A 23,372-nucleotide genomic window follows, 5' to 3' on the forward strand; every position below is an offset into this window, starting at 1 on the left:
CGATTTTCACAAGTGTGTGGTGTGTGACAACAAGCATGTGTGTGTATTGTATATATACATACAGTATACGTTTGTGTGTGTATGTAGGAATGCATGCATTGCCCTCCTCACCCTCCTCGCTACACACTCCTTTGTATTTGACGATGTTGTGGTGGTAGAGCTCTCTCATGGTATCTATCTCTCTCCTCAGGTGGCAGGCCAGCTGGCCTTTGCTCTCTGGCTTCAGAAACTTGACCGCCACCAGCTCCCCTCGGCCATCCCCACGGGGGTCATACTGACACAGTTCCACTTTCCCAAAGTTACCCTGCACAGTAGACACACACACACACACACGAGAACAATTATAGAATAATGTCACGTTCGTTTAAGGACGGGCCAGACCAAGGCGCAGCGTGAAATGCATACATGTTTATTTCAACGATAAACACACGAACAAACCAACGTGAAGTCCTCAGGCTAAACACAAAACAAGCCTACACACGGAACAAGATCCCACAACTAATGAGTGCCAACAAGCTACTTAAGTATGATCTCCAATCAGAGACAACGAGCGACAGCTGCCTCTGATTGGGAATCACACCCGGCCAAACATAGAAACACACAACATAGAATGAAAACATAGAAACACTAACATAGATATCCACACCCTGACTCAACAGACACTAGTCCCATAAGTCAGGGCGTGACAAATAAAGCACGCCACAGATATAGTGAACATATATTAACACAAACCACACAAGTACAGTTCATATCTGTACCACACACACACAATTACATACCTCAATCGTCACATTACATGGGAATTAGTAGGATTCAAACAACAAATCGGTCACCTCGCCACTTATATTTGGGGTTCTGATGGGGTAAGACAATGAAACTAAGCTCAATAAAGCATTTATAAGAGATATTCTTCAAGAATCAATGGCTATAATGGATGTACCAATCCCAGATTGCCCCTTTAATGTGGACAAGCACCCCAAAAGTAAACTATACATGTATTAAGAGTGTCCCTACCTGTCCCAGGTCTTTGATCTTCCTGAGGAACCTGGTATCAAACACAGTGGGGTCCACTTCCTGGATGGGCACCCTTCCAGGAGGCAGGACTGGGTATGGGGGAGGGGCCACACAGAGACAGGGTTATAATAGGGTTATACAAACACGTTCTCTATGTAAACACAGGCACACGCACACTTGTCTGCACGCACATACACATGCATGTGAGAGAGAGTGAGAGACAGAGAGAAAGTGACAGAGACAATGACAACAAGAGAAACAGAGACAGAAAAGGTGTGTCCTCTTACTCTGCTCGGCCACCCCGGTGAGGTCCCTGACGATGGCCCTGAAGAAGGGCCTCCTCTTGGGGTCGTAGGTCATGCACTTGGTGATGAGCTCAGCCAGCTGAGGGCAGTCTGGTGTCACAAGGGAACACTGGGCCGAGTAAAACATTTCCTTCTGCTCACAGAGAGAAAGAGAGGAGATGGATCAGAACCAAGACTTGGGCTCTGTTCCAATATTGATTCCAATACTTTGCTTCTAAGTGGCATGCTATGAATATTGTAAGATTACCACAGTCTACAAGTGTCAATAAACTTCACAGCAACAGATGTATTCAATGAAATAACTCAAGAGCTCCCCTCTGAAATAGATATCTCACCTGGGTAAATAAAGGATACTTTTTTAAAAGAAGAGTTAGGCTATGTATGCAGGACTCTTGGGGTGGTTGTGAGTGAGAGACTGTGTTGCTCACTGTATGTTAGTAGGTCTCTTGTCAGGAGAAGTATGGGTGTACCTCTATGAGTTTCTTGTCTTTGAGAGGAGCCTCTCCCTCGTAGCAGATCTCCCACAGCGTGGTGCCGAAACCCCACTTATCCACCGCAACACTCAGGGCCTGGCTGTTCCTCACACACTCTGGGGCGATCCACGGGATCCTCTCCACACACTCTGTAATACAACACAGCCTTGTCAGCTGGGGAAGAACAGACAGACACACAGACGCACACACCACACACACGCACGCTTGCACACACTCACACCCACCACACACACACCTTGTATGTTGAGTGCGGAGATGGGGACCCCAGGGCCACTCAGTTTGATGAAGGGCCCAGTCTCTCCCTCCAGACCATCCCGCTCCACTAGGATGTTCTTAGCAGACACATAGCCATGGACCAGCTTCTTATCCTCCTGTAGGGGACAGAAACACAGGGAAGGGTCAGGTCTAGAGCCATATAGTTTGCCAAACTATTGCTACTGTATTCTCCAGGTTGGCACCAAGTTCCAAGACTATTACATTCTACATTAGATTATAAAATGAAATGTTATTATAATGGCAAATTTTTATGCCGGATTTATCCTAGAGAGCCAACCCGAACCATACTGGACCGGCTCTGGTATTTTCTTTTCACATTGTCCTTTCTAGCACGGTTCCAGTAACTATGGTGAATGCATAACCAGGCCACCCTTTTGGAAAAAGGCTGGTCACCAGCCTGTGTTTTTGCTGGTGACCAGCCTTCTGTGTTTTTTTTCTGGTGCCTTCGCTGTCTTTTTGCTGGTGACCAGCCTTCGCTGTGTTTTTGCTGGTGACCAGCCTTCGCTGTGTTTTTGCTGGTGACCAGCCTTCGCTGTGTTTTTGCTGGTGACCAGCCTTCGCTGTGTTTTTGCTGGTGACCAGCCTTCGCTGTGTTTTCGACACTGGTCAAGTCACATTATGCTGGCTTGCAAAGTGATGTTTAATTCCTATTGGAATCCAGCCAGAGTGGGGATATCCAACAAATGTAACTTTTATTCACCCACAATCTGCATTCAGAATGACTGCCAGGGTTAGAAAAATTAATAAATGAGATCCATCTAAACTGGAACAACCATTTCAGTAACGGGTGCAATAGGTTAACTAACAGATTGTATTAGTTTAGAAAAATGTATGTTATTTATCTTTGTGTAGCATAAGATAAATAAATAAATCAATGAACATGCAAAAACACATATTGAAACAAACAATTCAAAAAATCTAACTGCAATAGAGCATGATGGGAAATATGATAATGATGGGTGTGGTTTTGCAGACCAGCTTGACCAGCATAGACCAGCATAAGCTGGTCACCAGCACACCAGCATAAGCTGGTCATCAGCACACCAGCATTAGCTGATCCCCAGAATCACCTACTTGACCAGCTAGTCAGCCAGCCTAACCAGCTAGACCATGCTGGTCAGACCAGCTTGACCAGCATGGACCAGCTTGACATTTAGGCTGGTCTATGCTGTTTTTTTTCATTAAGGCAGCCCAGTACAGCTCGATTTGGCCCTGTAGTGTGAATCAGGGTTGTTCGGCCAAAATCGCAATTGGGTGTCGTCTCATCATGTCTCACCAGGTAGCTGAGGGCGCCGGTCAGTTGTTTGGCCACCTGGTACTTCCAGGAGGTGCTGAGTTCAAGACGATGTCCCCGCATGAACACATCCAGAGGACCCAACTTCACATGCTCCTCCACAATGATATCTGAACAGGGACAACACCATACACACAGTTAAGAGGTCCAAAAATGTCTAGCCTATTTCAGATTAAAAAGTACAAGTAGGTTGCAACTTAATAAAAAAAATTACAAATACTTTTGCTGTCAGAGACATTTTCCACAACATATGGTATATGCAGACATTCTATGTCCTAACTTATAGGACTTCAGCGATGCACAAAGTAAACAGCAGTATCGGGACAACTTCCGCAACAACTAAGAGCGCGACGCGCAAAGCTAAACTTCTCCCTAGTTGTTGTCGTGCAGATATCACGTTGTAGCAATGTGAAGGGTAGCCATGCACATGCGCAGATACTCTGCGCGAGTACATCGTCTTGCGTGGCGCTGATCTGCATTAACTTAGGTTCTTCCTGCGGCTTGTGGCATATCGCTGAGTCTCAGTTTAAGAGTCAAAATAAGAGGAATGGTGGAAGGAAGGATGACTTACTGTCCTGGTTGCGAACACAGACGCCGTGCAGCAGAGCAACGTGTTGGTGGGACACCTGACGCATCATACTGACCGTCTCAAAGAAAGCCTGACGGAAAGAGCTCAGTGTCAAAGGTCAGAGTCGAAGGTCAAAGGGAGAAGGTCAGACATGGGTGGTGGAGGGAGGAGCAGTGTGTATGTATGGTAGCCCTTTCCTGCACTCTAATTACCTACTGGCCTCATGGGTGGAATATTATTCATATTTTTCATAAGGTCATAATTAATCAACATTCTTTCAAACAAAAATCAGGTGTTACTATGTCAAACGGTTTTGTTATATTTCAGTCTTCTGTGATGTATATAAAGTGTAATATTGGGATGCAAACTCAAAATCTAATACATTTCAACTCCATATCTGACTTGGTACAGGCGTCTTCTTTTTTGTAACCCCATAACCATGTGCGTGAGGTGTATACTTTTGTTCCTATTTGTAAGTCGCTCTGGATAAGAGCGTCTGCTAAATGACGTAAATGTAATGTAATGTAAATGTTTCAAAGTAGATTTGTTTAAGACTACCAAGAATCACTGTGTGACTCTGATTTAGTCCACTGCAATAAAAGGATAATGTGTATGCCAATCACATTAATTTCTAAAGCCACTTTTTGTTTATACAGCGTGTGTGTGTGTGTGTGTGTGTGTGTGTGTGTGTGTGTGTGTGTGTGTGTTCTCACCATAGTGATGTCTCTGTGTTGGGACCCTAGCACTTTCAGGACCACTTTCACCTCGTGGTGAGTTTGGGAACCCCACACATCCTTCTCTTCCTCACTCTTTATTTTCAGTTTGCCAGCATAGATGTTGGTTCTGGTGCCACAGCCCAAGTGCTCCTCCTATATAGACATATGGGAGACACAGACACGGTTACGGACAGAATAGCATTATTTGTAGATCAAAGGAATGAATTAAAAAGTAGTATTGTCAGCGTAGGGCATCCTGTGCACACAAACATACTGTAAACACATAGTGAAGGCTAACATGCAAACACACATGCACATACTTAATCCACACAAGCAGACAGACACACACGCACACCTGCACTATGTCCTTGTTGAGGATCTTGTGGAAGACGACATGACTCTGTACGGGGTACGTCGGCTCCGCCGCTCTCTTTGTCACTAGTAGCAGGTTAGACATTTCTGAAACAAACAAAAAAACTGAAATAGGAAACAATAGACACACACCAATCATCTCCTTCTGAAGTGAGAACAGGTGACAGAGCTGCCGAATTCAGGAAAACTACTGTTACTGAGCAACATTTCCTGTTTGATAGTGGTATAAAGAGAAGAGCACATCCTGGTCTGGTGTATTGTATGGCATAAGGTGCCAAACCTGATAAAGCATTAGGTGCCGTGGTGATACACTTTAGAAAAAAGGGTTCCAAAGGGGTTATTCAGCTGTCCCCATAACCCTTTTTGGTTCCAGATAGAACCCTTTTTGGTTACAGGTAGAACCCTTTTTGGTTACAGGTAGAACCCGTTTGGGATCCATATAGAACCCTCTGTGGAAAGGGAACCAAAAGGGTTGTTCCTGGAACCAAAAAGGCTTCTTCTATGGGGACAGCCGAAGAACCCTTTTAGGTTCTAGATAGCACCTTTTTTTTCTAAGTGTGTAGTATTGGGGCAGGGTATCATACCATACCTCTGGGCTGGGGAGGGCAGGCCTTGCGGAGCTGGATGATGACTTTGTCTGTACTGAGGCTCTGGCCCCTCAGCTGTTCCATCAGCTCCCTGAGAGAGGGCTGCCTCAGGACTGTACCACTCAGGACGTAACCTTCCGGCCCCACCTCGATCTTAAAGCTACGGTACGGACGGTTATCGGTCAGGTCCACCTACAGCAGAAGAGCCAAGAGGAGGAGAAGGAGTACAGAGAGTAATCAAGCCAGTTGATTTACACCAGCCATTTTTACAGCAACAAATTGTCACAATTCAGTTCAGTCAAATAATGGTGACTAACAAGATAGCGCCACCAGGTTTTTAAAAGCGAGAAAGCCTCACAAAAATGTTCAAATGTATGATTGTCTTAAAATGATAGTGGCTGTATACATGTCTATATGACTGTGGGTGAGGCAGATGGTGGAAGTGGTAATGTACTTGGTTGCATTTGACAGTCAGGAGGATGTGGTCATAGTCGATACAGCTCCAGCGCAGCACGTACATGCCCTCCTCCCCGCCCTCCTGGCGCAGCTTGTGGGAGGTGTAGTCCATGCTGGAGGGGGAGGGGCCAAATTGGATCATGGGAAAAGGGGTGAATCAACTCAGTTCTACACTAGTATAGAAGTATTATTGTGTCAGTAGCTAGGTTTCCATCCAATTGGCGACAGATTTCCATGCGAATATTCCAAAATATGCAAATGTTCCAACAAGTGGTGTGTTTCCACCAAACTGACTTGTTGCGAATAACAATCAGTGCGTGATGAAGTAGTGCACAGAAAATGTACTTTTCCGCTCGTAAAACTCTAAAGTTGTTTCATTTTCAACTCGACCAATAGTTGTTCCGTTAAATAGCAAATGTGCCTACTCTGGTCTTGGCATGTGCGCTCTAGCCAACAGCTTGCAGAAGGCTGTGCAGGTAGGCTAGTCTACATGAGATTATTATGGATAAGAGCGAGAATATTTGTATTTGTTAAATGGCAGTCAAGCATCGATCATCATGTCACCAGAATAAGACCCTCGATATTGATTGGAAAGGCGCATCAAGCTCATCACCGGGCATTTTCACCACCCTGTGAAGTTCATCATAATTTATTTAATCTGTAGCTGAATAAACTGCATGGTTTCCCGCATCATAGCAGGAGGACCACACACCATATCATCGCGTGACTCCAAGTTCTCTTCGATATGATCCCACTATGTCAAACAAACAAATTATCTGTCAGCATTTATAAAATTGTACCGAAACGTCCTGTTTCCATCACAGCTGTCATTATTTTATTTTTTTATATGGTGTGACTTTACTCTCATAAAAACTGTGGATGGAAACGTGGTTAATGACACAAATACACTGCTCAAAAAAATAAAGGGAACACTTAAACAACACAATGTAACTCCAAGTCAATCACACTTCTGTGAAATCAAACTGTCCACTTAGGAAGCAACACTGATTGACAATAAATGTCACATGCTGTTGTGCAAATGGAATAGACAACAGGTGGAAATTATAGGCAATTAGCAAGACACCCCCAATAAAGAAGTGGTTCTGCAGGTGGTGACCACAGACCACTTCTCAGTTCCTATGCTTCCTGGCTGATGTTTTGGTCACTTTTGAATGCTGGCGGTGCTTTCACTCTAGTGGTAGCATGAGACGGAGTCTACAACCCACACAAGTGGCTCAGGTAGTGCAGCTCATCCAGGATGGCACATCAATGCGAGCTGTGGCAAGAAGGTTTGCTGTGTCTGTCAGCGTAGTGTCCAGAGCATGGAGGCGCTACCAGGAGACAGGCCAGTACATCAGGAGACGTGGAGGAGGCCGTAGGAGGGCAACAACCCAGCAGCAGGACCGCTACCTCCGCCTTTGTGCAAGGAGGAGCAGGCGGAGCACTGCCAGAGCCCTGCAAAATGACCTCCAGCAGGCCACAAATGTGCATGTGTCTGCTCAAACGGTCAGAAACAGACTCCATGAGGGTGGTATGAGGGCCCGACGTCCACAGGTGGGGGTTGTGCTTACAGCCCAACACCGTGCAGGACGTTTGGCATTTGCCAGAGAACACCAAGATTGGCAAATTCGCCACTGGCGCCCTGTGCTCTTCACAGATGAAAGCAGGTTCACACTGAGCACATGTGATAGACGTGACACAATCGGGAGACGCCGTGGAGAACGTTCTGCTGCCTACAACATCCTCCAGCATGACCGGTTTGGCGGTGGGTCAGTCATGGTGTGGGGTGGCATTTCTTTGGGGGGCCGCACTGCCCTCCATGTGCTCGCCAGAGGTAGCCTGACTGCCATTAGGTACCGAGATGAGATCCTCAGACCCCTTGTGAGACCATATGCTGGTGCGGTTGGCCCTGGGTTCCTCCTAATGCAAGACAATGCTAGACCTCATGTGGCTGGAGTGTGTCAGCAGTTCCTGCAAGAGGAAGGCATTGATGGTATGGACTGGCCCGCCCGTTCCCCAGACCTGAATCCAATTGAGCACATCTGGGACATCATGTCTCGCTCCATCCACCAACGCCACGTTGCACCACAGACTGTCCAGGAGTTGGTGGATGCTTTAGTCCAGGTCTGGGAGAAGATCCCTCAGGAGACCAGCCGCCACCTCATCAGGAGCATGCCCAGGCGTTTTAGGGAGGTCATACAGGCACGTGGAAGCCACACACACTACTGAGCCTCATTTTGACTTGTTTTAAGGACATTACATCAAAGTTGGATCAGCCTGTAGTGTGGTTTTCCACTTTAATTTTGAGGGTGACTCCAAATCCAGACCTCCATGGGTTGATACATTTGATTTCCATTGATACTTTTTGTGTGATTTTGTTGTCAGCACATTCAACTATGTAAAGAAAAAAGTATTTAATAAGATTATTTCATTCATTCAGATCTAGGATGTGTTATTTTAGTGTTCCCTTAATTTTTTTGAGCAGTGTATCTGTATAATCGGACAAATTGACTGTATTACAAAAATGTTGTATTTTACTAATATTTACATTTTCTCTAACCAATGAATGGTGATGGGTTCTGACTTATAAACTAGAAATATCCTTAAATCATGCCACAGAGGGAGAGAGAAGAATGCAGGACATGTAAGTACTGGCAGAACATGTTATTGTTCAATCATCAACTATCCTATGGAAATGAGGAGTGCCATAGTCTGGTTCCTACACCAGAAGTTAATGGTTATCTGTAGGAGGAATGTATATGGTGGAAGCAATCACATGGTTGCAGTCACTGCTAAGGGTGGATAGCTGTGTATCAGTGAGGCTTGAGGAATGAGGTCAGATCAGGTCACATTAAGGGAGAAGGAACAGTTTATTGCCTGCATCACTTAACTTCCTGCCTAGCAATAAACATGTAATGTTTAGAGGGAAGGAGGATACTTCACCCAAATTGGGGTATATATACTTGTGCTGGTGGAAACATGTCTTTGTCTTATGCAGCTGTGTGACCCAGTGGGTGAATAAACTTGGTTGAGCTTTACTAATCGTCAGTTCGGTTCGTTTATAACCTAACAATGGGAATATTTAAACTCACCTGATTGGACCATGACAGCCTTCCTGCAGGTTCCGCACCACAGAGGGAGGGGCCACGTCTGTACACAGAAAGTGATGTGCATCCACTGTCAGACGGAAGTATCCATCAATGAGGGTGGCAAAAGACAATGCCTCTGCATGGAAACCCAGTCTCAGTTCCTGTAGTGGAGATAGAGCGACAACAAACATGCATGTCCAATATGAAAGAGAAAATGGGTACAAGAGTATACACTGACGGAGCCTCATTCAAGATTGCTCCTTCAGATATTCAGCATTATCGAATGCTTAAGTTTCCTCTAAAGCTTAAACCTGCAATATGTAACTTTTTGGGAGACCCCATCAAATTCAATGCTTCTCGTTCTTAAGTTTAGTTTTTGCGTCTCTTACTTTCGGTTTTGTTCACCAGTTTCAAACAGCTGAAAATACAATATTTTGGTTATTAAAAATATATTTCACAGCGGTTTAGATGGTACAATGATTCTCTACATTGCTTGTTTTGTCACATTAACTGAAATTAGGCAAACTATTAGAATTTTTTCAACCAGGAAATGGCGCAGCAATTTCTGCATATTGCACCTTTAAAACAATGAAACTTTACCATCCTTTTGTTGTCCTGCTTGTGGACAGTGACTGTGGAGCCCTTGATGTTGATGTGTGTAATCTCATAGAAATCGGAGAAGGTTTTCCAGTCATTCGAAACGTCTTGAGCTGATTTGTTCTTCCAGTTGATGTCGGTTTTGTACTTTTTGGATTTTTTCTTCTCTTTGGCAGTCCATGTATTCTGAGAAATAGATTAACATTATAAAAAATGTATCTCTTTATAAAACAACATAGCAGGTGATACTTAGATAATAATGATAGATACAATGTGTGCCATAATTTACACATTCTAAACTACAAAATAATATACTCACTGTCACATTCTGTTGCATCCTCCGCCACTTGATCCCTGTATTTCCAGACACAAGGACTTGGTACTGGGTGGGCTGACCCTGGTTACAGGAAGTGGGTGTTCCTTCGATCTCCCCTTCGCTGTCAGTCACACTGAGAACTTCTGGCTTGTATATCTTGTATTGATAATGAGACAGGACACCATTGTGTTAGCTTCAGGAACCTCTTTACACATAGAGTACCTTACAGACTTTTGGAGTACCACTTGGTTCTGTCTTTGGCCCAATGCCAATCTTTCGTTAATTAATAGCATGTCTGCAAACATGGTTACACAGAGCATTATGGGTACTGTAATACATCTAGCTACACACCTCACAGCCGAACCCACATGTCAGCGTCTCCAGCGTAGCCAAGTATTTGACCTTGATGTCATGGGTGTTGACGTTGTTGATCTGCACTGTCTTGTTGAACTCGTTAAGGAAGTGCTGGAACACCCGGGAGATGTGGAGTTGTATCAGGAAGTTCCGCTGCTTGATGATTTGGTTCACGCTCTCTGGGATGTATTTCTTATAGCTGGGTGGGATGGAAAGATATTTGGTTGAGTCAGGGGTGTGTGTGTGTGTGTGTGTGTGTGTGCTGAGAGTGTGTGTGTGCATGAGTGTGTATAAGAAAGATGGTAAACCGACAGTAACACCAGCTTAATTCTGAAATTCTTTGTGAGTGATGATTAGTTACCTGATCCGTCCTGCTAAATCTGGGTTGCCGATGTTCTTCTCCATGGCATGGTGTGTGATAGACAACACTGCCATCCCCAGGCACTCATTCTCAATACAGTGGGCCTCCTTTTCATTCTGAGGGTTAGGCACTGCGGCCCACCCCTTCAGGAAGTCATGCTGACCCTGGGAAAATCAAATGCACAAACACATGAATCAGGATATATGATTGTGTATGCTAGAACTCTACATTTGAGGATATAACTGTTTTAAACTGTATGAAACTATTTTGATGTACAAAATTATACCTGGGCAAACAGATAATTCAGTGAGGCAGCGTCAAGGAGTGCAGTACCCCCTGATTTGGTCTTCTGCCCATTGTCGTTCTTTCTCTTGAGGGTGTGTCTGCAAACACGTGGCACACTCTCATTCGCACCATGCCAGTTGGTGAAGTAGAACCTTTTTAAAGAGATGAGGGTATTTCAATGTCAGTATGAGTTGCTTATCATCATCATTCCAGTGATATTGCGATATCGCTAGTGTCTCACCAGGAGGAGGAAGAATATCTCCTTCTCCTCCTCTTCCTCCCATTCTCCTGCACACAGTCCTCCTCACCAGCTAGGGGGCACCACCCAACCTCCCAGACCCCTGCTGTGCCAGCCTGTGTAGCTCTGGGTAGAAGTTGACCTTAACTACAGATCTAGGATCAGCTCACTCTCTCCCAATGCTAACCTTTACTGTTAGGATGGAAAACACAAAACTGACCTAAGATCAGTGTCTACTAGGGACCACTTCATCCTACTCTGTGAGTCCGGGCCAAGGGTGACACAGGTTGCATTACGTTGGCATTACGTAGGGGTTGGGTTTGCATCCCAAATGACACCTTATTTAGGGAATAGGGTTTCATTTGAGATGCTGCCTGTGTCTCAGCCCCCTTATCAAACTTAAGGAGAACTCCATTCAGTACATAATACATATCAACTAGTCCAGTGGTCACCAACCTTTTCTGAGTCAAGATCACTTTTGCAGTCAAAAAGCAAGCTGAGATCTACCACTCAGATTCTTTTAAACTTTACTTAAAATTTTTTACATTAACCTAACAGTTCTGTAGGAATGAGGTTTGTGCAGTAGGCCTAATACATTATCACAGCATATTGGCTATATGCCTGGCCTGCCAATATTGTTCTCCTCAGACCTTATTATATTTCAAAACTCAAGCTTTGATAACAAATAGATCAGTTGGTGTAGCACCTGCGAGGCACAGCTGAGCATAAATGCTAATAATTTGCTTTTTTATTTTACTGGAGGTGTGGTACCTACATCAGATGGGTATGGTGCTTTCAGGTCAGAAAGTCGGAGCGCTAGGAAGATGCCAGAGTTACCGAGTTGGATGACCGTTCAAAACTATTTTCCCCAGTCGGATCTAGTTTTTTTTCTGAGTTCCCAGTTGTCTTGAACGCTCAGAAGTCGGAGATTTCAGTTCTTTTGAACACAGTATTAGTCTCAATGGAGGGAGGGAGAGAGCAGCAGAGGGTCCGCCTCTCACGGTCACTGCTCTCTCCTTTCCTCAGGTGAGATTGACCAGAAAGAGGGGACACAATCTTTCAACTGATGGCGAAACTCAAGTCGCACCGCATCTGCCTCAGGCATAAATTCAGGTTGTTCCTATGACCAAAGAAAGTGAAATACTCCTCGACATTAAAATAGATACAACGAGCTGCTAATAATAATAAAAATGCAGGGCTATCGATATACTTGGCTACTCATTCATTGCAGCGTGAGTGGAAGTAGAGGGAATTGCGCGCTTTACGTTTTGTAATAGTGCTTAATAAAACTTAGACACTCATAAAAACAGCAGCTCTTTGCTGTATTCTTTGACAGTCTCTCTCTGGTCATGGTTTTAAAAGTTATGAAATCTCACGTAGGCTAGTCTGTGGCCGGGGTCGTGGAAGCTGTAGGTAGACACAGTGATTTGAGCTATCTGATTGGCCAGCACAGTAGGCACACTCAATTTAGCCACAGATCTCCCGGTCTGCCAGGTAGGCGGAGTTTGTCTTTTCAGACATATGAAATGGTTCAAACTGGGAATACTTTGCCTACCCGGTGAACAGGACTTCTGAATCAAGTGCATCTACCACCAACAGCGCAACAGGCCTTTATCGTTGGTGATCGACTAGGAATGCCTTGAAGATCGACCAGTTGGTGACCACTACCAGTATGGTTACATTTCAGATTATATACTGTAGTCAGTATTATTATAGTAAGACTTATTATTATTATTATTATATTCAGACTTTCAGTCAATCTGTCTGCAGCAGTCTATCAACAGCTTTGAAACATGTTATACAGGACTTGTAGCACACCAAAATATTTGAAGATAAATAATGTAACCTCTTCTACCACCACCTCGTCCCATCTCACATGTTTAAAATGCTTTCAAGCCAGAACTGAAAATGAGGCAATGGCTTTATCTCAATACTCTACAGTGGCCTCCTTTACTTGTCTCCTTTCCTTCTTTCCTTTTCTTCACCCGGCTTGATCCGACACTAGTAGGATAGGTTCTAGCCAGTGAGAGGAAGCCACTGTTGAGTATTGAGACTAGGCTTGGGCGGTATCCAGATTATCATACCTTCATGTGGTCCTCTGTAGCTCAATTGGTAGAGCATGGCACTTGTAACGCCAGGGTAGTGGGTTCGATCCCCGGGACCACCCATACGTAAAAATGTATGCGCACATGACTGTAAGTCCCTTTGGATAAAAGCGTCTGCTAAATGGCATATTATTATTATTATTATTATTATACCGACCTTGTGCCATACCGGGATATTCGGTAATACCGGCACTGAACACAAGGAGCGCTATTTTCAAACCCCACTCTGCCTCTAATCCGAAGGTTAGCAATGCTAACAAGTACATGTAAAAACCCATATAGAATGCTAACTAAATGCAAAAGTTATACAAGTAACAAAAAAATGCTACTCTCAGTTTGCTGCACGCACAAAACAAATATTAGACAGCAAGGCTCTTGTTCCGGGAAGGGATTTTCTGCTGTTACCAAGCAAAGCTTTATTTTGGAAGAAGTTAACCACTTAGCTAGATAGCTAACTAGCTACTAAATTAGCAAACCAAAGCATTTGCCACATTTTAGACAGTAAACTTAATAGTTATAAGATATCTCGCTGGCAAACATTTGTTGTAAATTCCATACTGTAACTAGATCACCTGACTTGTGCTGAACAACAGTGAGTGACTCACAAGGCTCTGGTCTTTCGTCGTTGTGTGCTTGTGAACAAACACCACGTGACTGGAGACTACCGGTAAGCTTCATAATGAAACATTATGTGACCGGTGAAATGAAGAATGCGATCTTCTTTATCTCCTAACGTATAAGTTGACTTGAGGGATTTACTTAAAAAGTAGCAACAAATATTCACATTTATTTTAAAAACTTCAAAGAAATAGTATTAACTGTATTGAAAAACCATCCCGTGGCTATTTCCAAATAACCCATTATATGGTATATACGGTATACCGCCCAAGCCTAATTGGGACACTGTGTGTCCTACTGACCTAGGTGCAGCAGGGGTTGGGTTAAATGCGGAAGACACATTTTGGTTGAATGCATTGAGTTGTGCAACTGAATAGGTATCCCCTTTCCCTGTGGTACTGCTTGGCCAATTGATCTAATTTCCTGTTGGTAACGCTAGGCTAGCTATCTCTCTCCAGGTGGTTGAATTCTATTGTGTATGATGTTATTATTTTCTGTGATATTATTGAGTTCTGCTGGAAGGTCAACATGAAGCTTATGAATGTCTGCTGCTATTCCCATTAACCCTGAGGAGCTAAGGGACAGACACTGTTCATCCAATTTGTAAGTCGCTCTGGATAAGAGCGTCTGCTAAATGACTTAAATGTAAATGTAAATGTAAGTTTTTGTAAGAAAGTCATTTTTATCTCAAGTTTGTGAATTTGCAGACCAAAGTGCTGCTGCAATCTAAAATGGTTCCCTCTGCTTTGTTCCTTCAATATGTGACAAACTGAGGATTAACATATCCTAATGCTTACCTCATGCGATAGTGGAGCTTTAAGCGGGTGCTTTCCTCGATTTTGAAGGTGTGATTGGGAGGGTACCAGATGTTCATGCCCTCGTCATACAGGGCAAACAGATTGAAGCAAAGAGGTGAAATGCCTAAAAAGAGAGAGAGAGGTATGATTTCCCTCAACAAGAACCAGCCAGTTGCTACATGTCATAACATGTCATATTCATTATCCATGACACACATTAAAATGAGCCAGTCAGGATGGGGAAGGATTAGTTGGAATTTCAGTCTGCGTGAGAGATCTTAGTAAGAATTTAGGTGTGTGAGGTGTGTGTGTGTTTGTTTGTGTGAGCGAGTGAGCGAGCGAGCAAGAGTGAACAAAGAGGGGGGGACATAAACTATGATTATGTTACTGTATTAATATCCATATATTTCTTTGTATGTGCCAACACTGAGTCAGACTCACCACACTTCTTGGCTGCCTCTGTGCACAGCTCCTCAGCAGTGTAACAACCACTGAGAAACTCCAGCTGGTGAGAGTCTCCCTTGTAGAAGTGGACCTCGAGGCCCTGTGGTAATACAGGGATTGGCGTGAACTTGCCCTTCCTCCTCCTCCTCATCTTTACCAACAGTTGCCTGCACATGTCCATCGCCTTGTTTCAAGGAGTTCACTAAATAAGAGAAGATGAATGTTAAGAGGCTGAAAATAAAGCCATAGTAGGCTACTATATGGCTTTAATAAGTGCATAATATGTAAGTGACTTTGATGTCATTTTAGTTCATATATCTAAACCAGATCCATCCAAAACTATACGCTACATGAAAGTGAAAGTGAAAAGCTGAGTACAAAATCATACAAAACCATATACAATCTATAATTTATGCGAAAAAAAAGTTTTTCATATTTAAATCCATGTGTATCTTCAAAGAGCAGAAGGTTCAACTCTGAGTATGTGAATTAAGGGCAATCTGAATATAATTATCTTACTTAGAGTATTCAGTAGACCAGTGCCAATAACCTATGATGAAACACCCCCATAATGAAACTCACCTATGTCTGTGACTTTATGCCGTCAACGAATCCCTGGAAAAATAACTTTCTCTTTCATGAACCGCCCAATATCAATGTAGGCTACTTACATTCGTCTATTATGATGATTTTCTGAGCATTTATCATTGATAACTGTTTTAAATCCTGCACAATGAAGTTGCCAAGTCTCGGCGGTGAGTCTTCCAGGCAAGCGTCGTATCAATTCCCGAAAATGATGTCGACAATCCACGCCCATATAGTCGTCTATTGGTTATTTGGTCATTCAATCTAGCGGAAACAATAGCATGTTCATATGTTCTGAAGTGTTCAGCTGTACGGAAACCGTGCTGTACTGAACGACCAGTTGAAAAATAGGGAAAGGTTGGGTTGTGGGTTGGTGAAAGCTGTCAGCATGGCAACTGACTTAAATACGTCAGTCATTGCTTCAAGCCACACGCACCAAACCAAACGGGAGCAAGCGTATCTCAAAGTCTGTTGAAGACGTAAAATAACGTTTTGGGAAAACGTGTCGTTCAGTACAAACCGTTCCGCAACGTAGCAAGCGTTCAACGAACTGAACGCACCACATAATTAACCATTGAAGTGTACTGGACTACAGACCCAGGACTATAGGCTAGTTCCCTCAAACCCAACTCTGGACCTCAAATCCAGTTTCACTGAATTCTTTCGTTGTTCCTCTCTAATCAGGGACCCGAGACACCAGGTGTGTGCCATTAATTATCAGGTAGATCAGAAAACCAGCATGCTCCGGACCTCGTAGGGTAAGAGTTGAGTACCCCTGGGCTAGTCTATTTCAGTTATAAATGACATACTCCAATTCAGGGGCAATTTTACAGCAAGGGCTATTTTGACTGTTTGACTCTAGGAATCACTACATTATCTCTTATTAGCCTAACATGCAATTATGAAAACATTCTGAAAGTCTCTATGACAATGTAGGACTAAATAAATGTATTGCATACCAGTTATTATTCTGTGCACTGGTCCATAACATACTCTAGTTGTGCTCATACAATTCTGAAATAGAAATACAGTAGAAATAGATTGGTTGGATGACAATGACACGGAAATGATGTGTCCACAATGCCGGAAAGCCATGCTTTGTTATGATTCTGAGTGGCCACAAATCTAGCAACAAAGAAGCTGCCATGTGGGGCATCATACCTTTAGTTTAATCTTGTTCTTCATAACATGTCTTGTTTTGACTGATTTCATGTCAATGCTAAAATTCACTAGCTAACTAACCAACACTGTAACGATGTATTTGAGAGACAAGTGTTCATTATGAAAATGTATTTTTAGTTTTCAATAAACATTTGGAGACGAAATATAGTTGTCAACCATCTAAACCTACCCTGTCTGAATTGCCACATTGTTGCGCCCGCGTTGGTATTGTTGTTAAATAACCAACCAACCCGTCTATAGAGAGAAATAGAAACAGCTCCTTTAAGAAAGTCAGCTGATGCAAAGAAAAAGTTTAAAGGAGGAAATAGGAAGTAGTCTCGACCGTCGACACAACAAACAAAGCTCAAAGAAGAGAAACTGAAATAAATGTTAAGACTATGGCGGGTATTAAAGGTAAAACAATATATATATACACTTGTTCTACAAAACTCTAACCTGTTTCCATAAACGTTTCTTCCCGCCACTGGCAAATCAAGTGCAACATTAGTTGTATCGAGTACACGTACGACCACTTGTTACTGTCACATATCACTTTTTCTTTGTTGTGATACATTGACGGTGCACAAATACATTTACAATACATTTACATGTTAATTTGTCCAGTATTGAAATTAAACATAAAAGGATACAGTTTACTTGTGAATTTCCCTACAATGAAGATTCAAGTACGATTTATTGGGCTACTTGATAATTATGTGCTTAAAATTTCACAATAGAGGGGGATGGAAGCCAATCCACACTGAAAACTGTGGACAAACTCTTTCTTGAGAGACTACCTAAGATAATGTAACTTAATTGTGTCTGTAACATTTGTCTTTTTATTTACTTTCATGATGGCAGAACCTTATTATTAGTATAATACACTGTTATAAGTTGCATATGTTAGCCTACTTAACTCCCTGGCCCTGGATGGGACATTTGGCTCCTTAGAGTGGTAGACTATTGAGTAGAATCCATCCTGCTAAGTACCCTGTCTCTAAAAGTTATAACTGCCTCAACATCTCTGTTTTTGTCATCCTATAGCGCTGGTTGGGTTGTCCTTCTTTGGAGCCATTGGCTTGACATTCCTCCTGTTGAGCTGTGCACTGGATCAATATGGGTACGTATTTGCCCCCTACCTCTGAAATCTGTGAGACACTCTTGGTAAATGGGACAACATGTGGAAGTTAGCTATGTAACTAACTCCAATGCAATACCTATATAAGTGTCACGTTTTACCCCAAGGTGTTTAACCCTATTGGAGCAGTGGTTAGTTGTTTTGCGTGTGGGCTGGGTGATCCGGGTTAAAGACCCGCAAGAGGTGTTACACTGATGGTGATTGCTATATTATGTTCTGGATCTCTGACAAATAAACAAAATGAAAATGAGCACAACTGATTTGTTTTCACAGGGTGTACTGGCCTCTCTTCGTCCTTTTCTTCTACGTACTCTCTCCTATCCCCACCTTCATATCCAGAAGGCTCAGTGATGACAGTGATGTGGCCAGCAACGCATGCAGAGAGCTGGCATACTTCTTCACTACGGGAATTGTGGTATCTGCGTTTGGGCTTCCTATCATACTGGCCCGGGTTGCATTAGTGAGTCCTAACTGATATGGTCAATGACTGTCATGTGTTGGGTTTAGTTGCTTTATGCCATGAATAACTGGTTCAGGGTCAGTTTAAGTGTTGAATCTCATAATGGTTATAATGACTTGAGTAGGGAGAGCTGATCCTAGATTACATGTAGTTGTGAAGGGTAGATGGTACGAGTCCCGATGATACCCTATACTAGCTAAGGTGACTGAAGGTGGTTAGTACACCTATTTATTACATTTCAACAGAGCTGTAGTTAACATCTAATAAATGCAATTAAGACACATTCACCAGTTGTGCTCTATCTAGGTCGTGTTCATAATGTCACAACAGAAAAAGTGTTCAAATGTTTTGCAACAGAGAATCAAAATGAACCTTTCTTATTTGACAAGTCCAGGTAGTCCATCCCTGTTTCAGTTCGTTTTCTTCAGTTTGGTGCCCAATGAACATGATCCTGTTCTCTTGCAGATCCAGTGGGGGGCCTGTGGCCTGGTGATGGCCAGCAACGCTGTCATCTTCTTCACCATCCTGGGCTTCTTCCTGGTGTTTGGAGGGGGAGACGACTTCAGCTGGGAGCAGTGGTAGACCGTCTGTGGATCTCTGGCCAAACAGAGCCACAATCCCAAATGGACCCCTAGACCCTATGCACTTGTGGAGATCTGAGAGGATTTGACAGGTGTAAGTAATATGGTAATAGCTCCATCTTGCCCTCTGATAGGCTAGCTAGGTGGAAGTTTCACCATATTGCTTATACCAGTCAAATCTTCTCTGATCTCTACAAGTGCATAGGCTGTAGGATCTAGGGGTCATTTTGAGATCGGGACATAGAGAGGACAGAGTGAGCCAGTCATTCCTGTTAACAAGGTTACACAGTGGACGGATAAGATAAACAAAGGACTGCTACTATGGCCTAACGTTGCTACTAATGGACGTTTTACCAAGTTGATGTTTACTGTATTTAATATCCTATTAGAAAGGGGTTGATTGGTGAAAGAGGATGGCACTGAATAGTGTGTCTGGGATGTTAATGGACAATGACACTGCGATGTCTGTCCTTTTTCGCTGACCCATGATCAGTTTTTATTGTAATCTCTCTTTTAGTCTGTTTTCACTTCAACCCCTTTGCCTTTTCTCTCCCGAATGCTGAGGGAAATTCATTGAAAAGCAGGGTCCCGTCCAGAAACGTCATGCTTCAATGAACTTATCATATAAGGGATACTGTTGAATGAGTTTTGTTGTAATCACCAACTTCTGTTTCTATTCTTTTCAGGGAGTATTCTGTTAGAAAATATATCTGGCTTATTTTAAACATTAGCATTTCAAATGATCTACCCTTACTCATTCTTGCAGTTGATTACATGTGTTCCTTTGTTTATGGTTGTATGTGTTATTCCATATCTTTTGTATATGATCTTTGGGTATGACTACATAATCGGGTCAAGGTGTAGTCAACGTTTCTGTAGTTTGTAATTGTAAACATTTTGCTCCAAGACAAATAAAAGCCTTATTCTAGGCCTTGCTGAAAATGTTTACAGCAATACCAAAGGACAGTTAAGAAAATAAGTTAGAAACGATTCACTCCCCCACCATGGTTTCTGACGAGTGTCTATGATTATTAAACACATTATTAATTCTAATTGAGTAATTGTGATACACCATTATTATGTTAACGAATGTATTTTTGAAATGCATGTGTTTTAATATGTTTGTCTTCACAGACGACAGAAGCCAAAATGGGGTTTTGTGAATCATGGGCTACATTGGTAGATGAATGGTGATTTTTCACATGGAATGTTTATACTATTATGTTTAGCAGTTTTGTGTTCTAATGAAGTTTGTTCTAATGAAGTGCCCACTTTTCTGTTTACCCACAGGTGCCTAGTATAATGTACTATTTTTACTGATTCAAAAAGTTCTTATAGAAAGTTTGAGTCACTTTTTACATTCTATATTGGTATAGCCTTCTGAGAACCCATAGGTCATTATAGAATTATGTTTTGCGATATTCCAATTAATAACCGACTGTAACAATACCACTTCATACTGATTTAATGTTGCTGTAAGTATGCTGTACTTACAAACAATGTCTTGTTTTCAGCAAAGGGTCAATTTAATTAACAAAATTGCAGCATGATCTCATATCATGAAAAAAACTACTTTGTATTGTGCTGTGTGTCTCATTAGCTATCGTTCATTATTAAGTATTTGTGTTGCACAGACAGTATGTACTGTATGCGTGAACCCAAAACCCAACAGCACTTTCAAAACACTAGAGAGACCTGTATTGAAACTCCTGACAAAAACCTATACATTGTCTGTTTTCTAACATTAATTAAAGCACTATTGAAATATAATATTTCCTCTTTGATTTTAGTATGTCAATATATCAATGGCCATCTTTTGAGTCCATCTTTGCAGCTTTTTGCAGCTTTACATCACAAAGGGGTTGACATGGAGAGAGAGAGCTTTGGGACAGAAAGCCAGAACAAGTGCAGTTTGCTGGCACAGTCCCACAGGAGACAAAAAATCCAGAAAAACGCATGTCAAAAATGTTATAAATTGATTTGCGTTTTAATGAGGGAAATAAGTATTTGACCCCCTCTCAATCAGAAAGATTTCTGGTTCCCAGGTGTCTTTTATACAGGTAACGAGCTGAGATTAGGAGCACACTCTTAAAGCGAGTGCTCCTAATCTCAGTTTGTTACCTGTATAAAAGACACCTGTCCACAGAAGCAATCAATCAATCAGATTCCAAAGTCTCCAACATGGCCAAGATCAAAGAGCTCTCCAATGATGTCAGGGACAAGATTGTAGACCTACACAAGACTGGAATAGGCTACAAGACCATCGCCAAGCAGCTTGGTGAGAAGGTGACAACAGTTGGTACGATTATTCGCAAATGGAAGAAACACAAAAGACCTGTCAATCTCCCTCGGCCTGGGGCTCCATGCAAGATCTCACCTCGTGAAGTTGCAATGATCATGAGAACGGTGAGGAATAATCCCAGAACTACACGGGAGGATCTTGTCAATGATCTCAAGGCAGCTGGGACCATAGTCACCAAGAAAACAATTGGTAACACTACGCCGTGAAGGACTGAAATCCTGCAGCGCCTGCAAGGTCCCCCTGCTCAAGAAAGCACATATACAAGGCCGTCTGAAGTTTGCCAATGAACATCTGAATGATTCAGAGGAGAACTGGGTGAAAGTTGTGGTCAGCTGAGACCAAAATCGAGCTCTTTGGCATCAACTCAACTCGCCGTGTTTGGAGGAGGAGGAATGCTGCCTATGACCCCAAGAACACCATCCCCATTGTCAAACATGGAAGTGGAAACATTATGCTTTGGGGGTGTTTTTCTGCTAAGGGGACAGGACAACTTCACCGCATCAAAGGGATGATGGACGGGGCCATGTACCGTCAAATCTTGGGTGAGAAACTCCTTCCCTCAGCCAGGGCATTGAAAATGGGTCGTGGATGGGTATTCCAGCATGACAATGACCCAAAACACACGGCCAAGGCAACAAAGGAGTGGCTCAAGAAGAAGCACATTAAGGTCCTGGAGTGGCCTAGCCAGTCTCCAGACCTTAATCCCATAGAAAATCTGTGGAGGGAGCTGAAGGTTCAAGTTGCCAAACGTCAGCCTCGAAACCTTAATGACTTGGAGAAGATCTGCAAAGAGGAGTGGAACAAAATCCCTCCTGAGATGTGTTCAAACCTGGTGGCCAACTACAAGAAACATCTGACCTTTGTGATTGCCAACAAGGGTTTTGCCACCGAGTACTTGCAGAGGGGTCAAATACTTATTTCCCTCATTAAAATGAAAAATGTATAACATTTCTGACATGCATTTTTCAGGATTTTTTTGTTGTTATTCTTTCTCTCACTGTTCAAATAAACCTACCATTAAAATTATAGACTGATCATGTCTTTGTCAGTGGGCAAACGTACAAAATCAGCAGGAGATCAAATACTTTTTTCCCTCACTGTACCTATATCACTTATTGACCCTTTTTTGGTGTCAACCAAAAAATGTATTATTTCTATACAGAATCATTGTAGCTGTATACCATTGCCAGTCCCTGACCACTATTGATGGATGGAGCATTTTAGTCAACACCTGAATACCATAATGACTGGAGAAACCTCGGTGAAGACCTCCCTTGGGAGAGAGAGATGGAGACAGACGGAGAGAGCAAGAGAGAGTGAAAGAGCGAAACAGAGTGAGAAAGAGAGATTTCCAACTGCCCCAAGCGAGAAGGGGGGTCAACTCCCAGGCCTGATTGACAGAAATCCCAAGTGTGAAGTGCCGTTGAATAATTTAAAAGACCTTGCAATATTTAAAAGCATGCAGCTAGAGCCGTGTTGTGTGTTGTTTTCGCCAGGAATTGTTGTCAATTGGAAGCTAACCCTGAATTCAGATGAAAGGCCTAAACATTGTTTTTCTTTAGTGCGCTGCATCACAAACAGATTTTTTAACAACCTTTGTGGGTACAATTCAACATATACACTACCATTCAAAAGTTTGGGGTCACTTAGAAATGTCCTTATTTTTGAAAGAAAAGCAATTTTTTGGTCCATTAAAATATTATCAAATTGATCAGAAATACGGTGTAGACATTGTTAATGGTGTAAATGGCTATTGTAGTTGGAAACGGCTGATTTTTAATGGAATATCTACTAGGCGTACAGAAGCCCATTATCAGCAACCATCAGTCCTGTGTTCCAATGGCACGTTGTGTTTGCTA

The 23,372-nt window shown here is 42.7% G+C and overlaps 2 protein-coding genes across 3 annotated transcripts in view; one reads left to right on the plus strand and one right to left on the minus strand.

Annotated features, from left to right (window-relative positions):
• Positions 1–16,886, minus strand: part of LOC121534951 (tyrosine-protein kinase JAK1-like) — a 29,309-nt gene extending 12,423 nt beyond the window's left edge. Inside the window, exons 1-21 of one of the 2 annotated variants that reach the window (XM_045206216.1) lie at positions 16,831–16,886; positions 15,958–16,135; positions 15,284–15,488; positions 14,843–14,966; positions 11,086–11,236; positions 10,800–10,963; positions 10,436–10,637; positions 10,088–10,240; positions 9,772–9,954; positions 9,175–9,332; positions 6,081–6,195; positions 5,629–5,818; positions 5,023–5,126; positions 4,665–4,820; positions 3,955–4,042; positions 3,366–3,493; positions 2,049–2,184; positions 1,790–1,941; positions 1,302–1,452; positions 1,015–1,103; positions 112–304 (exon numbers count right to left, since the gene is read on the minus strand). In XM_045206216.1, coding sequence (XP_045062151.1) covers positions 112–304; positions 1,015–1,103; positions 1,302–1,452; positions 1,790–1,941; positions 2,049–2,184; positions 3,366–3,493; positions 3,955–4,042; positions 4,665–4,820; positions 5,023–5,126; positions 5,629–5,818; positions 6,081–6,195; positions 9,175–9,332; positions 9,772–9,954; positions 10,088–10,240; positions 10,436–10,637; positions 10,800–10,963; positions 11,086–11,236; positions 14,843–14,966; positions 15,284–15,467 — 2,821 coding nt within the window. In that variant the 5' untranslated portion in view covers positions 15,468–15,488; positions 15,958–16,135; positions 16,831–16,886. Of the gene's footprint in view, positions 1–111; positions 305–1,014; positions 1,104–1,301; positions 1,453–1,789; positions 1,942–2,048; positions 2,185–3,365; positions 3,494–3,954; positions 4,043–4,664; positions 4,821–5,022; positions 5,127–5,628; positions 5,819–6,080; positions 6,196–9,174; positions 9,333–9,771; positions 9,955–10,087; positions 10,241–10,435; positions 10,638–10,799; positions 10,964–11,085; positions 11,237–14,842; positions 14,967–15,283; positions 15,489–15,868; positions 16,136–16,830 lie in introns of both variants that reach the window. The other variant, XM_041841585.2, reaches the window with a different exon arrangement.
• A 445-nt stretch (positions 16,887–17,331) lies between these two features.
• On the plus strand, positions 17,332–20,981 carry LOC121534952 (leptin receptor gene-related protein). The gene is made up of 4 exons (XM_041841586.2): positions 17,332–17,446; positions 18,077–18,152; positions 18,444–18,630; positions 19,096–20,981. The coding sequence occupies exons 1-4, from the start codon at positions 17,431–17,433 to the stop codon at positions 19,210–19,212; spliced, it is 396 nt and encodes a 131-aa protein (XP_041697520.1). The 5' UTR covers positions 17,332–17,430; the 3' UTR covers positions 19,213–20,981.
• The last annotated feature ends 2,391 nt before the right edge of the window (positions 20,982–23,372 follow it).

Source organism: Coregonus clupeaformis, chromosome 21, assembly GCF_020615455.1.
Source record: "Coregonus clupeaformis isolate EN_2021a chromosome 21, ASM2061545v1, whole genome shotgun sequence".
NCBI classification, from domain to species: Eukaryota; Metazoa; Chordata; class Actinopteri; order Salmoniformes; family Salmonidae; genus Coregonus; species Coregonus clupeaformis.

Coding starts and splice junctions, on each gene's coding strand:
- LOC121534952 (XM_041841586.2), top strand. Junction 18,153..18,443: donor TGTGCACTGGATCAATATGG/GTACGTATTTGC, acceptor TTGTTTTCACAG/GGTGTACTGGCCTCTCTTCG. Junction 18,631..19,095: donor TACTGGCCCGGGTTGCATTA/GTGAGTCCTAAC, acceptor GTTCTCTTGCAG/ATCCAGTGGGGGGCCTGTGG.